General features: G+C 37.3%; 1 protein-coding gene across 1 annotated transcript in view; it reads left to right on the forward strand.

The window, feature by feature from the left end:
* The window catches only part of LOC143864718 (tetratricopeptide repeat (TPR)-containing protein), a 50,360-nt gene continuing 34,980 nt past the window's right edge, over positions 1 to 15,380 (forward strand). The window contains exons 1-4 of the mRNA XM_077375503.1: positions 1 to 580; positions 2,563 to 2,665; positions 7,081 to 7,188; positions 13,911 to 14,092. Coding sequence (XP_077231618.1) covers positions 312 to 580; positions 2,563 to 2,665; positions 7,081 to 7,188; positions 13,911 to 14,092 — 662 coding nt within the window. The 5' untranslated portion in view covers positions 1 to 311. The remainder of the gene's footprint in view (positions 581 to 2,562; positions 2,666 to 7,080; positions 7,189 to 13,910; positions 14,093 to 15,380) is intronic.

The raw sequence follows: 15,380 nt of genomic DNA on the forward strand, positions 1-15,380 counted from the left end.
GTGTGGCGTGTGGCGTGTTCGCAACCACTATAAAACGTTTATATCCTGTTTACCGCTTTCCCCCGTGGAAACGAACTACAAACTCTCTTCTGCATCTCACTGCAAACTCTCTTCGACATCTCGCCGGTTGATGAAGCATCGTCCTTCATACTTGATGATGCTCGTATCCCTGCCCGTCTCACCATCTCATCTCCGTCTTTTCAAACCTATCTAAACCCTAGCTTTAGTATTCGTCTCTCTGACGCAAAAGCCAAATCTTTTATCAGTCCTTTCTGTTATTTCTAGGGTTTTAATCGAATCCTTTCTCTTCCATGGCGGAAGAGACTGAATCTAGGGTTTTTGAAGAGGCATCGGCCTCTTGCACTGCGGATGCCGAAAGAGAGGTCGAGATAGAGGACGGGGATGAAGAAGATGACGAGGAAGAAGAGGAGGATCTAGATGAAGGAGAATACACTCTACGATTCGAAGGTGAAATGGATCCCTTAGATTTCGCACAGGACGATGCTTATCAACAATTCGAGCGTCTCGAGTACGAAGCTCTGGCCGAGAGAAAGCGCAAAGCAATTAAGGAGCGCAACCGGTAATATTCTGCCCGTTAATTTATTCAATTCATTTTTTTTTTTCAAATTCTGCTTTGTCGAGATTGGGATTCAAATGCAAAACCTAATGAGAGAGCCACAGTGCTTTTAAATGTTACTCTATGTTACTCAACCAAGGAAATCATCATCATCATCATCATCATTCTTGGATTTCATTCTGTGTCTTCGATGTTGCTGGAAAAGTGGCTATGTATCCATGGATTTTGAATTTTTGAAACAACCAATTACTCAAAAAGCTTAAGCTGTTGGAGATGGTGTTATTTAATCTTTTATACTTCAACACTCCCCCTCACGTGTGGCCCCTCCTTTTAGGGTTGGCCTACACATGGCACATGTGATGTGGCCCCTCTTTTGGGTTGGCCATTACATGTGGATCAAGGAGTTGTGACCCAGGACCTTTACTCTGATACCATGTGATACCATGTGAAACAACCAATTACTCCAAAAGCTTAAGCTGTTGGAGCTGGTGTTATTTAATTGTTTACACTTCAACACTTTCCCTCATGTGTGGCCCCTCTTTTTTGGGTTGGCCTTACATGTGGACTTTTAATATCATGGAGTTGTGAGTTTTAAACCTAGAACCTGTAGCTCTAGCTCGGATACCAAGTGAAACAACCAATTACTCCAAAAACTTAAGCTGTTTTAGATGGCGTTATTTAATCTTTTATACTTTAACAGAATTGGATCTTCTCTCTCTCTCTCTCTCTCTCTCTCTCTCCATGTTTTTTTTATTGAGACGCTGAAGGTGAATGCTGTATTAAGGGAATAATTCTCTTGATTCCCAAAGATCTTCTGATTCTGTAAATTGATGACTCATGTCTAAATAGAAGTCAACACTCTTGACAGAAAGAAAACACCTTGTAAAAGGTGTAAATATAGAGGTGGTCTAAGTTCCTTTGCACTGGAGATCTATTGCAGCAGAATCAAGTATTCAGTTTATGTGAGAGGCTGAAATTAGCATCGAAGAACAGATATGGCTGTCATCAGCTACACAAACTAGAATACCAACTACAAGTTCTGAACTTAGTTCAAACCCAAAATAAACCCAAGCACCTACCTTAACGAATGAAAGAAGGGGACTAGGATATAAATATGATGCCACCAGCCACCTTAAAGAGAAAAAAACAGAGAAAAGAGTAAAACTCCTTGCATTAACTTTGAATTTTCTTATCTAATCAGAAGTCAGAACTACCCCAAAAGAGTGCAGCATACAAATATGTATTTTTTCACCTCCAAAACACGTTCGTTAATTGACACAACTATCCTATACATTTCTTACACACTTTCTGACTTGCTAGAATTATTTCATACCAAAAATAGAAAATTCCCAAATAAGACAAAATCAAACCCCTCTAATCACTTTCTATCTTAATTTGTTTCTAATTATAGACCACTCTTAATTCAACCTTTCTACTTTAACTTTAACATCCTAAGTTCAAAATAGAAGCCCTGGAAGCTTCAACAAACTTCTTTTTCTCCCAAAACATGGACTTTCTAAACCTAACTAAAGTATTTAGAAAATTTAAATAGAATCACCAAAATTCGTAAAAAATTCTTTGTTCAAACATCCTTCTTTATCCAAAATTTGGTCCAAAGAACATATGGATTTGCATTGCATCATTGATTCCCTGGCTTTTCTTCTTATTTCTTATTACTATTGATAAATTTTTTAGATATGCTTTAGTTTCATAAAATAGGAAGGGAAATGATTTTAGCACCCCACTCTTTTGATATGTCGTGAAAGCTCCTTGTCTTTTACTTTTTAATTGGTGTTGTCAGAGCTTTTTGGGAAATGTAAATAACCTTTTCACAGCCCTTTAAACGCTATAAGACAAGAAGCTTTCGCTACATATCAAAAGAGTGGAGTGCTAAAATCATTTGCCAATGGGAATTCTGTTTTTGATGGAGTTTCTTGATGTATTTAGATTGGTAAGGTGACTAACTAGTTGAGTTGCTTGGGCAGTGATGAGTCTGCAAAAAAGCCGAGACAAGAAGATGTTTTCGGCGCAAGCATTTGTGAAATAATGGAAGTGATGAACTTTGGTTCAAGGAGAAAATCCCGAAAGGTAAGGTTCATATTTGAGATCTCTCTTATTTGTTTCTTTGGGTATCTTGTGCTATGCTTATTTTTAGTTTGCGAAGCCAAAAGAAAAAGGAAAAAAATATCTTGTGTCACGCTTATCACCTTGAGCACATGTTGGACTCCCTCGGAATAGAATTCTCAGTAGCGCTTTTCTACTTGAAGCATTAGAGGCTAGTATCCCTTTTGTGGCAGTACTTAATTGGTTTGCATGTCACTTTTGAATTTGTGTGTAATAGGTTGAGATTTTGGGAGGATTAAGTGGATAGGAATGTGTTCCCTTTGCAAAGCTTTCCTGGTCCTCTATAGGCCAGTTATGAATAGAGGTAATTGTGTCTAGCTTTTATGAGAGTGGGGGGAAGGTTGGTTTTGGGTTGGGTTTTTCGTTGTATATTTGAGATGAAGAGCTTATTTCTGTTCTTAACCTTATATTATATGCCACTTAGAAGATGCGTTTGTATAGCAGATAGAACAGATTGAAAACTAGGGAATCAGATTGCTATTAAAAAGCACAATGGTGAAGTTATGCTGTACAAAGCACAAAATGATGAAGTTATGTCAATTAGAAGATGCGTTTGTATCGCAGGTAGAATAGATAGAAAACCAGGGAATTGGATTTCTATTAAAAATCACAAAATGATGAAGTTATGCCTTGCAAAGTACAATGGAACTCATAAGGAGTTGCTATTGACTGCTGACTCCACAACTTTATTATTTTTCTACGTTAATACATGGTTGATAAAATATGAGAAAATCAATTTAGAAGTCCATCAGTCTTGCGACTTGCTTCCCGATGTATGTGAGATATCCACTGAATGTTTTAAAAACGTGGATACAGCGCGGAACGCAGCCGGAAAAAATCATAGCCGACTTGGCATGATGAGGTCGAGTACTCGGTTGATGCGGTTGAGTACTTGGTTGACGCGGTCATAATTCGAGAGAGTCAAAGGAGTTTTTATCGACACTGTAGGGCAAAACGTGCGGCTGAGTCATACTCGGTTGATGCGGTCATAATTCGAGATAGGCAGAGGAATTTTTATCGACTCTTTAGGGCAAAATGTGGAACAGGGTCGCAAAACATAGAACACAGCCATGGTAAAAGGGAGTCGACTCGGGGGAGTTCACGCTGACGTGGGGGAGGTTTAAATCTATGATCTACTCCATCAACACGCAAGAAAGAAAATGCTAAACTTTTAAAATCTTGTGAAGTGCCAAGGGGTGGTGGATTTTCCTTAAGCTATTAATGAATTTTAAAGTTACTTAATGTCCAAAATGTCGGCCAACGAACTTTTGGTTCAAAGAAATCTCCACCTTAGGTATTGTCTTGGTCCCACTTTGGCTTGTTGAGACTGGAATTACTTGTCTCTTCTTGCTAGAGGGTCTAATCCCACATTGCCCATTTCACTTGTTGAACTCCATCTGAATAGAATTCTTTACCCTTTTCTACTTGAGGTATTAGCGGCTAGTATCCATTTTGTGGCAGTACTTAATTGGTTTGCAGGTAGGGGTGAAACTTGGGTCGGGTTGAGGCCAACCCGACCCAAGCCGAGGAACCCATTTTTCTAACCCAACCTGACCCAACCTGAGTTCCAACCCGGCGGGGTTCAACCCGACCCAACCTGAGGAACAATTTCCTCAACCCGACCCGACCCATCCCGACCCGATTTCCATATTGAATCATGTTTTAGACCATCTAAATATGTTGGCCCCACTTGTACTTCTTCTGCCAGTATTTTTCCTCAGAAAATATGCACGGATGTCATATAAGTCATCTAATTAAGACACTAATGGATCCAATATTGAAAGTTAGAAATGAAGGGTCAATGATATAGTGATGCACTAGTTTCTAGTGAAGACACTAATGGATCTAGTATAGAAAGTCAGAAATTAGGTGCATAAATGTAGATTGACCAGAATCATTTTATAGAAAGTCAGAAAGTAGGTGCATAAATGTAGAAAGTCAGAAAATGGTTGGGTTACAATTCGGGTCGGGTTGCCCGATACCCCAACCCGACCCAACCCGATTTTCAGTCAGGTTATAAATTCCCAACCCGCAACCCAACCCAACCCGAAAAAATTCAACCCAACCTGCCCAAAAATCGAAGAATCCAAATTGGAATGAATGTAGACTCTATATATGCAATCCGTACGAAATTAGCAACTTGATGTACTTTCTAAAGTTGACTTATAAACTGCTAGAACTCTCTCTAATTCAAAAGAAATCCTTTTAGACTTGACCTTACTTAGAACCATCTTCAATCATGCTGATTATATTCAAATATCCCAACTTCCCTCAGTGTAAACTTCCTTTCCAAATTGGAAAAGCTCTAGGTCCTCCAATTTATTGGACCATTATCTATCCTAAGTGGGCTCTTTCCAAACCCATTAAAATTGCCTTAAATGTTTTAAATTTCAGTTTCGGTTGGCATGAAGACAGAAATATTTTAGTTTTGGTGGAAATTTCGGTAGAAATCTTGTAAAATCATGAAAACGTATGGAAACTTTGCAAATGATGAAAGTTTAAGATGGCACTTTGGTAAAATCTAGAATACGCACAGATACATACTTAGAAACTATCGCTTAAAGCAAGAAAGCCACCCATAATGTCTTAATCACATCGAACTAGTGACATGCGTTGTTGCACATGTCTGGAACATTTCCAGTAAATTCAATAAAGAAGTACAATGTAATGAAGTATAAGAAAGTACAATGACCTGTCTCCCCCCTAAGGATCCCAACTCTATGATAATACCACATAGAGATTGGGCTGATCTGGCCCTCCCAATGAGATTGACTGATATGTTGGATTGCTGGTTCTTTGCACCGTGGCGGAGAGCCGGAGAGAAGGTAAAACCTATGACACGCCTGGGAACGCTATCATATGCTTTCTCTAAATCAATGAAAACCATATGAAGTTCCTTTTTATTTTCTCTAAATCTCTCCATTAACCGCCTAATCAAGAAGATAGCTTCCATAGTTGATCATTCAGGCATGAAGCCAAACTGATTCTCTGACACCTTAGTCTCTTTTCGTAGTCTATGCTTAATTACCCTCTCCGAAAGCTTCATGGTGTGATTCATTAGCTTAATTCCCAGGCAATTGGTGCAACTCCGACTACTCCAACTTCATGGTGTGAGTCATTCTCTCCAGACCACCTGCTCCTATTACTCCATCATTCCCATCATCACCAACCTCAGTGCATCATACTCCTCCAACGCTTCAAAGTACTTCATTGGAGTTCGCACAAATGCGCGTCTTTAGAAGGCACGAGGAAAGAGGGCACGAAAATTAAGATGATTAGAAAATTACTGCTTTTTTTATGTACTTACATTTTGGAAGATATATATGAAGATGGGTTAGACATTACTATTTTTTGATATACTTTAATTTTGAAAGACATATAAAGAAAATATTACATAAACGTTCCTATGGTGCTCCCAACCTTAGACTTTTCTAAACCTCACGCTTCCGCTTCTCCTCTCTTGCACCCATGCTGGGTTATCGCATTTAGCGGGAGTGGAACCTATAGATGAGACTCCTCAAGAAGGTCTCGAACTCATCTATTTTTATTTTTTTATGACATAGGGTAAGGTCTCGAACTCATCTTGTTCTTTAAATTTAATTGAAATTGAAAAGAAAAGAAAAATACAACTAAAATAAACTAGTAAAAAAGGACGGCCCATTGCACGAGGCCCCAGGCATTGTGGGGTCTGGGGAGGGCTAGATGTACGCAGCCTTACCCCTGCTTTGCAGAGAGGCTGCTTCCGTGACTCAAACCCATGACCACTAGGTCACAATGGAGCAACCTTACCGTTTTGCCAGAAAATAATAAGATCCAAATGGTCAAAAAATAAAAATAGTTGCTAGTGGTATTTTTGTCAATTTTAGAATATACATTTTCTGGCGAAATAGGGCGAACACTCTATTTTGTCTGAAACAAACGAATCAGAAGGAAATAGTCCGGTACACAACTAAATCCGGATCAGAATGTTTCATTCTTGTCATCTGTACAAGTTTGCTTATTGGTACGAATCATTTCTTCCATTTCTGATGAAACGAAACAATATTGACAAGTATGATATGTAACTTCATAACACTTTCATAATTCTTCGGATGTTTTTATTTTGTGTGTGTGTATATATATATATATTAGTTAATTAAATATAATGAATTAATAGATGAATCATGGATAGTTATTTTAGATTTGAGAATTTGATGACATGTATTGACATGTCATTTAGAATTTCGGATGTATATATATCTTTCATTTTTTTTTCAGATGTATAGATTGCAATACATGTCATTTAGAATTTTGGCATAGACCGAGTCACGCTTGTTATTTATATTGACATTTTTCTTTCGTTTGTGTATGTGATTGTTGAATATTATTTCTATGTGCAGCTTAAGAAAAGGGGAAGAAGGAAAGGATCAAAAAATAAACTTAGCCCTGAAGTCACTAGGAAACTTGGGGATGCTACTCTACATTATGCATTTGGCCGCTATGATGAGGTGAGATATTTAAGTAATTATTATTCTTTTTTCTTATTAATACGAATCTTATGATTCTAAGTTGGATAAACCTTCTTATCATATTTTCCATTAAATTATGTTGCTCCTATTTTCCATTTTGGTTAGTCTAGTTGTTTTTTAGAATTAAAAGTTCCTGTGGATAGCTGTGTGAGTTTGTTGGTTTGGGCTGGATCAGTCAGCTCTTGCCTTTTAATTGGCCCCATATAAATAAGGAAAAGAGGAAATATTAAAGTAGAAAGTTTCAAACATGGTAATTTCTAATTTTAGAGAAACTGTAATACTAAAATTGTGGTTTTCTAGAAAGTAATTACTACATGAAGTAGACAGTCTCGAACGTAAACATAAACAAGGAAAGGAAGAAAGAATGACAACTTATTTAAAACAATATTATCTAGAAGATAAGAATGGTCATAGAACTATACATAGGTTAATTTAATAATAGAAATCCACAACACCGGGGGGCGAGGGGAACCATTGGGCATCTGCTTTATATGATAGTACGGAGTCCGTAGGATGACAACCTATTGGCACTTACAGGAACAGCTAGGTGTCAGTATATTTTAGACACGAAAATGGTTTTTCTAAATCCTGTATTTATCTAAGGGTGGGTTTGCTTTACATGTTAGTATATATCATATACTTATGTTATATCCAATTAAGTCAGAACTAATACATATATTCTATTATGGCTGGCCTAGCGCTCCTCTTCATTTTCTGCTGGCTTAAAAGGTTGAACTCTGTTCTTCCCCATTTGCTGGTTGTTCAAGCTCCAACCTAATTCAGCCTGAGCTTGAACATAAAATCCGATTGTGTTACCTTCCCATTTGCAAATTTGACATTTTTTTTTGTGGTACTTATCAATAAAGTTGTCCAACAGCAATGAGTAAAGTTAACTACTTATAGCATAAGGAGTGTAGTTGAGACTTGTGAGGATCTACTACTCTGTGAATGCGAAATGGGGGGAATTTTGGCAACTAACAGTCTAACCCTTTTCTAGGTTATTAGGGATATGCCTTCGACCATAGGGAGCACGGCTTCTAGAGTTTCTGCATTTAAGCATAGTATCGAGTGTGATGAGATGAATGGTATTTGCTAAATTAATTATGTGATTTATATTTCTCTCAAGCTAATGCACTGTGATGGAACTTTCTAGAATTGTCTTTTTATATGATGCCACCAGGACTCCTTGTAGGCTTCATTCTGAGGATCACAATAGTGATGTTTCAGAAAGGTGTTGATATCTACGGTTAATTTGGCAGTTTTTAGGGACGACTAATAGGTGTAGAAAAGGTTCCATCCAACACCTTCTCCATGTTTGGTTACTCTTTTGGAACTTGGGAGGTTCTTAATGGTTGGAGGCCTCACCAGGCCTGCCACTTTTTTTGGGTTATATATCGCTACCAAATTTTCTAACTAACATTAACGGGAAGTATAAATTAGTTAGAGAGATCTCCTTTTCACTTTCTTAAGCATCCTCCCAAGGATAACGAGTAGATACTATTTAGATGTTGCTGAGACATGCAACCTTTGTCTTAAGACAATTTTTGGGCAAAAAAGGTCACCTCTTTTTTCCTGGCTCAGTCAGTAAGGCCATGAAATATTTCAACTTTTTTTGATCTCGTTTTTTACACTTAATGGATTTACGTGGACCAATAAATGATATTCTTTTAGTCTTTCTGGGATCAGGTCTTATATTATATTAGGAGAACTAACAGATAATACATGGCTGCTTTTGTCTTTTCCATGAGAATGTTGGTTTTGAAGCACAAATGTAGATTATACTCTTTCTTAATCGATAAGGCCTCTCCTATATACAGAAGAAACACAACTAGTTTGATGACCAAAATGCCTCTTGGGCATTTTTTTTGAATGGTGAAGCACTTTATTGAAAAATAAGAGCAAAAGAAAAACCCCAAAGGAGATTGTCAAATACAAAATACAATGTAGGAACAAAATCAAAACAGGCCAAAGACTCCCCTCAAGGGGGAAGATGATCATATACAACCGAAGAATCTTTATCAGCCACACTATGAGCTAGAGAATCCACCTCTCCATTAACCGAGTATAAAATGTACTGAAACGAGACCAAGCACTCCTCCACAACATTCAAAACCTCCTCTAAAGCATCCACTAATCTCCAAAGACATCCTCGCTGTTCGTGACCTAATATTTGACAGTAAGGGAGTCCCTTCCACCACAAGAGAATCAAGAAGAGCTCGGTAAACCAAAAAAATCCCGTTCTAGAGAGCATCTCCACCTCATTGGAGTCAGCCTAGGAAGCACGGGCACTCTCCCGGGGCTCCCGCACCCGCACCCGCACCCGACACGTATGGGGTGCGGGTACGTCCGGGGTACGTACCCCCTTTTGTTTTTAAAAGAAGCAGGCCGTGTGTCTTTACTATTTTATTGTCCATTTACTTAAAATTTACATGTAAATAACGGAATACCCCCCTTTTGGATTTATTAAAAATAGTTTCAACACCCAAATCTAAAAGGAAAGAAAGTCAACTCTCCAGTTCTAGTACAAAATTCAAAGAAAAAGGGTCGGGTCAAAATTTTAACTTTCTTAACTTCCAAACGGTGGGGTATTTTTCAAATTTTAAAAATTCATAAAGTCTATTTTGTCCAAACATTATTAAACCCCAAAAGTCCGGTAAAAAAAATCTCATAATTTGGTGTCTAAAAATTATTCATCTTGTCAGGCACTGGTCAACACACTGGTGACAGACTTTTTTTTTCTAATGAATGATGTATTGATGCCTCATGTTATGAAATATGGAACTTAATCACTTATGAAATGAAGAGTAATATTAGAATTTTCCATTTTGGTGTTGTTATTGTTATTTGATTGCTCTACAATTTTATTTTTTTAATTTTTATAAATATATAATAAAATATTAAAATATATTATTATATTCGGCGTACCCGAACGTACTCGCACCCGGTTTTTTTGGCAAATCACGTACCCACGTACCCGTGTCGTGTCGTACCCGTGCTTCATAGGAGTCAGCCACCCCAATGGGCCCAGAGCAGGGCTGCATGATAGCGCTGTCCGTACATCTATGAATGCCCCCAATACAAGTAGGACCGGGATTCCCTAAGCTAGAACCGTCAAAGTCAAGCTTAAGGAATCCAAGACGAGGAGGGGGGGCCATCTAGTAGATGTCCTTCCTTGGAGGCCACACTCAATCGGATCATATTTCAAGAAAAGTGAAGAGCCAACTTGGAGATGCCATTGAACTCAGCCAAATCAATCACCCAATTGGTCACGAAAGAGAAAATCTATTTTTGGGCTTGCACATTCAAGAAAAGCGAAGAACTGACTTGGAGATGCCATTGAACCTAGCCAAAGCAATCACCTACCTGATCGCGAACTTAGAAGAAGGAATCTTCCCTCATGGGTGCTGCTCCCGCCTCGGAACCGTGATTCGACACTCCTTATGAAGGAGCTTCTAGGGAGCGCTACCCCGAAGAAACGGAAATCGCACCCATGACGCTCCCAACCTGCTCAAATTACTCCATCAGTCCCACGATCACCAACTTTCTTGAATCAAACTTTTTTTTTCTTGAATCAAAACTCCTCCAACTCTTTAAAGTACTTCATTGGAGCAAGCACAAAGTCATATTCAGAAGGCACGGGGAAAGAGGGTACGAAAGTGATGTACTTAAATTTTGAAAGATATATATGAAGATGGTTCGAAATTACTATATTTTGATGTACTTGAATTTCGAAAGATATATAAAGAAAATATTACACACAAGCTCCCATGGCATTCCCAAACTTAGACTCTTCTATACCCCCTCGCTTCCCCGCCCCTGCCCGTGCTTCTAAGATTGCAAAAGAGAAAGTCTAATTTTCGGCATGCTCAATTTTCGCTGACCCTTAAAAATCCTACGATTCCTCTCCTGAACCAATGTGATTACATGAGAGAATTTTCTGAAGTCTATGAAATTTATATTTTTTCAAAGTTAAATGGGCTGCGATGAATCTTTCTAGAATTGTATGTCTACATATCACCATGACTCTTTGGAGGCTTCATATGAGGGTCACAGTACGACTGTGTATCAGGATTGAGGTGTGATTCTGATGTTCTCCAAGGTTAATTTGGTAGTTTTTAGGGTGAATTGGGACGGGTATAAAAGGTTCAATCCAACGCCGTATCCATGTTTGGTTACTTTGTTAAAACTTAGGAGGTGCTTAATGGGATTGATACTGTTTTTGTGTCTATGGTGGAGCATATTTTGTCATTTGGTTATATATTGTTACCAAATTGTAGAACTAGCTATATGGGAAGTAGATAGTGGTTAAATAGATGTCCTTTTCACATTTTTAGCATCCCACTAAGGAGAATGAATAGATGTTAACGAGACATGCAACCTTTGTCTTAAGCTAAGATTTGATCTCAAGTAATAGTTAATACATTCCTGCTTTTGTGCTTTTAACAATAATGTTGATTTTGTAGCACAAATGTCCGCATAAATGCCATTGATACTCTTTCTTAATCATGCATACCTCCCACACACACACACACACACACACACACACACACGCACACACACACACACACACACACACACACACACACAAGTGCAATTACTTAAGTGACTAAAATTCCTCCTGGGCAATTGTTTTTTTTTGAATGGTGAAGCACTTTATTAAAAAAAGAGAGAAAAAGAAAACCTCAACCAATTTTGAGCTAAGTTTTGTTCCAAAAAATGAAAAAGTAGTGTACTTTGGAAAAAACAAAATTGGTTGCACACCTATGATGAAGTTAAAAAGGAGATCTCTAAATACAAGGAAACATAACTCAACTAATTCAACTCAACTAAGCCTTTGTCCCAAACTAGTTGGGGTCGGCTGAAAAAACCTAAAAAAAAGCCTTTAATAAAAAGAAAAAAGTAGCTGAAAAACCTAGGGCCTCCCATCCTCGAAGTGAAGAAAGAGGATGACAAAAGTTAAGGGGAATCCTACATTTAAATAAAAGTAAAAGGTTTTAAAGAAACTTTTGCGTGGGAAAAGAAATGAGCCATCTCTATTTCATAAAAGGAAAGCTATGTAACTTCCAATGAAGGAGAAAGTGGAGGGACAAGGATCTAAAAGTAAGGGAGCTGGTGACAATAGCCAACTAAAAAATTCTATAAATAGGAAGGGGGGTCTTTTCAGCGACTAGATCTTAAAAGAAAGGCTACGTCTAAGTTGAGGAAGAAGAGAAAGTAGAATCAAATAAAGAAAAGGTGAGAAAAGATTTTGGCTAACTTGTTTTGAAGTCTTCACACATAGAGACTCTTCTCTCCTGTGGGAGATGCAAGAAGGAAAAGGACTTCGTTCGAGAAGAAGATATGTTGGACTTCCTCCAGGAAAAAAGGAGATATATCCTTAAAGTTTTATCCTCTAGAAAATTCAAAAGAAGAGATCTAAAAGAAGGGCTTCCCTTGATTTTCAAAAAACAAAAAAAAAGAAAAAGAAAAAAAAGAAAAAAAAGAAAAAAGAAGGGCTTCCCTTGGGAACAAGGCATGTTCTCAAAATTTCTCACCTTCGGAAGATGCATGAAAAAAGAGATTTTCTCCAAGCAAAAGGAAATATTTTCTAAAAAGGCGACAAGGATTTCCTCCGAAAAGATCTTGGAAGATGGATATTTACGACATTATTTCTCTTCAGAATAATATCTCAAATGAATTTTTCTGCAGACACTCTAAGCAATTTCTGACTTGCTTCAGCGGGTTTTCATGTAGTCATTTCTACAAAACAATGGATGCCAATCACGTTGCAAGTCCACACACGGAGTGACTTCTAGATCATCACACCATAAGATGTGCGTGTGATCTCGCCAATAGAAGGCCAAATCGCTACCTCGATCAATCTTCATATTGTTTAAACGGTAGACACTCAATCGATCGCTATGTCGTCACAACTCACGACGAGATCCTAAAGATGGATTAGCAAAGATTCTCCTATGAAAACAGATATTGAAAGAGTCTTTCCACAAGGATTCTAAAAATATAAGTGATCAAAATGACTCGAGGGGCTTCTTCTAGAAAAATTCCTTTACAAAATAGTGTCAAATTTGTCATATGACTCGAGATTTTCTTCTATGGGAATGCTCTTACAAAAAGGGAAAAATAAATGCTTGTTAGATTCTTTACAACTCAAAATAGTTCTTCCACCGAGAAGACCTTTTTACAAAATGAGTTTGTTAGAGAGATATTAACTTGTCAAAATAGTTCTTCTACCGAGAGATATTTACTTGTCAATTGCTTGTTTATATTTAGTTTGGGAATCTCTCGATGAATAATCGAAAGAGACTAAAAATAGAAGTGATCAAGATGACTCGAGGGGCTTCTTCTTGAAAAAAGTCCTTTACAAAAACAATGTCAAATTACTTGATGCTTTATAGATGTTTGCAAAGCTGTTTCTACCTAATAACTTTGTTCTTTTATTCTTTGGCTCTTAGATGTTCTTTTTGTTTTTTGAATGGTGGCTCTTAGATGTTCTTATATTTTAGAAAATTGCTTCTTAATGCTTTATATCCTCTGTTGCATCTTTTTAATTCTGCTTTCGTGGGGTTGGGTTGTGTAGCCTAGAGGGTAATATTCAAGAGTCTCAACTTTTGATATTCACCTTTGATCCCAGTTTATCCACTAAATAAACAAATTTACTTTTGTGATTTTTGTAATTTATTTTAATTTATTTTTTGCTTCAGGCGATACAAGTACTGAAAGAGGTTGTGCAGCTTGCACCAAATTTGCCAGATCCATACCATACCCTTGGTCTCGTTTATAATGCAATTGGGGATAAAAAAAAAGCTCTAAATTTTTATATGATTGCCGCACATTTGACTCCAAAAGATCCATCTCTGTGGAAACTCCTTGTAACCTGGTCCATGTGAGCTTTATCGATTTTGTTGGTCTTCAGTCTTGTAGCTGATGCTTATGCATGAAATTATAGCTCTCAACATTTAGTCACATCATAGCTCTGAACATTTCAATAAAATTCTCTACCCTCTATCAGTTTTTTATCATTATTGGTATACTCTATACTAATGGTGCAATCAACTGTTAGTTTGTTTCTTTCAGTATGTGTTTTACAGTCAATTCTCAACATTTAGTCATATCATAGCTCTGAACATTTCAATAAAATGCTCTACCCTCTATCAGTTTTTTATCATTATTGGTATACTCTATGCTAATGGTGGCATCGACTGTTAGTTTCTTTCTTTCAGTATGTGTTTTACAGTCAATTGCTCAGTAATTTCATAGAATTGTGCTTTATATCACTTATATATCACACCCTATTCGAAAGAAAATTCAAGTTACAAAATGCAGCGTTGATAATCCTTCTTTTTTCTCTGAACAAGTTTGATAGTACTGTTTGTCTCTCTGTGTTCCGATTGGACAAATTTTACCTCTGATCTGTTGTCTGTAATGCCTGACAATTATAAAAAAAATCTTTGTTCCGATTGGGCAATTTTACCTCTGATCTATTTTCTGTAATGCCTGACAGTTATCAAAAAATTCTTTTTTTTTTGAAATGTTCCTCTGAACTGATGAACTTGTCTATTTCTTGGCTGAAACCACAAGTAAATACTGTTATCTGCAGTTTTAATGAATAATGATCTTAGTAGAATTCTCTTGGGAACCATTAAAAAATAAATAAAAAAAAGAGTAGAATTCTCTTGGGATTTTGTGGCCTGCTCATTGAAGATCATCTCTGCCTATGATACACCCCTTCAATACTTATTTTAAGAGGTCATCTATAGTTATTTGAATAGTCCTATGATCCAGCTGCTTTGTTCTAAAAAGACAGTACGACTGGTGGAATTTTTCTTTTTTTTAGATGAAAAATAAATTCAAGATTGGGTAGGGTTTTAGCCTTTAGGAATTAATGAAATTCTCAAAGTGAAAAAAATGAGGCGGTTTTGTTGTTTTTTAGCTCTCCTGTTTGTTTGGGAGAGTCAAAAGACATGAAATGCTCCTCAAGTGGCAATAAAATGATCACCAAAAAGGGGAAAGGTGGAATCTCAGAAAAATTGCTGCCGGAAACCCATTTCTGGGTTTTTTTTAACTGAACCCATTTCTGGGGTTTTTCCCCGAAAATTGGGCACTGGTGCAGGCAGAATTGACTGCTCCGGCCAGAACGGACTGAAATTCTTTCCATTCCGTTTGGTTTTGTG

The sequence above is a fragment of the Tasmannia lanceolata genome, unplaced genomic scaffold (genome assembly GCF_043159265.1).
Source record: "Tasmannia lanceolata isolate RefF3 unplaced genomic scaffold, GAP_Taslan_0.1 ptg000054l, whole genome shotgun sequence".
In the NCBI taxonomy this organism is placed as follows: Eukaryota; Viridiplantae; Streptophyta; class Magnoliopsida; order Canellales; family Winteraceae; genus Tasmannia; species Tasmannia lanceolata.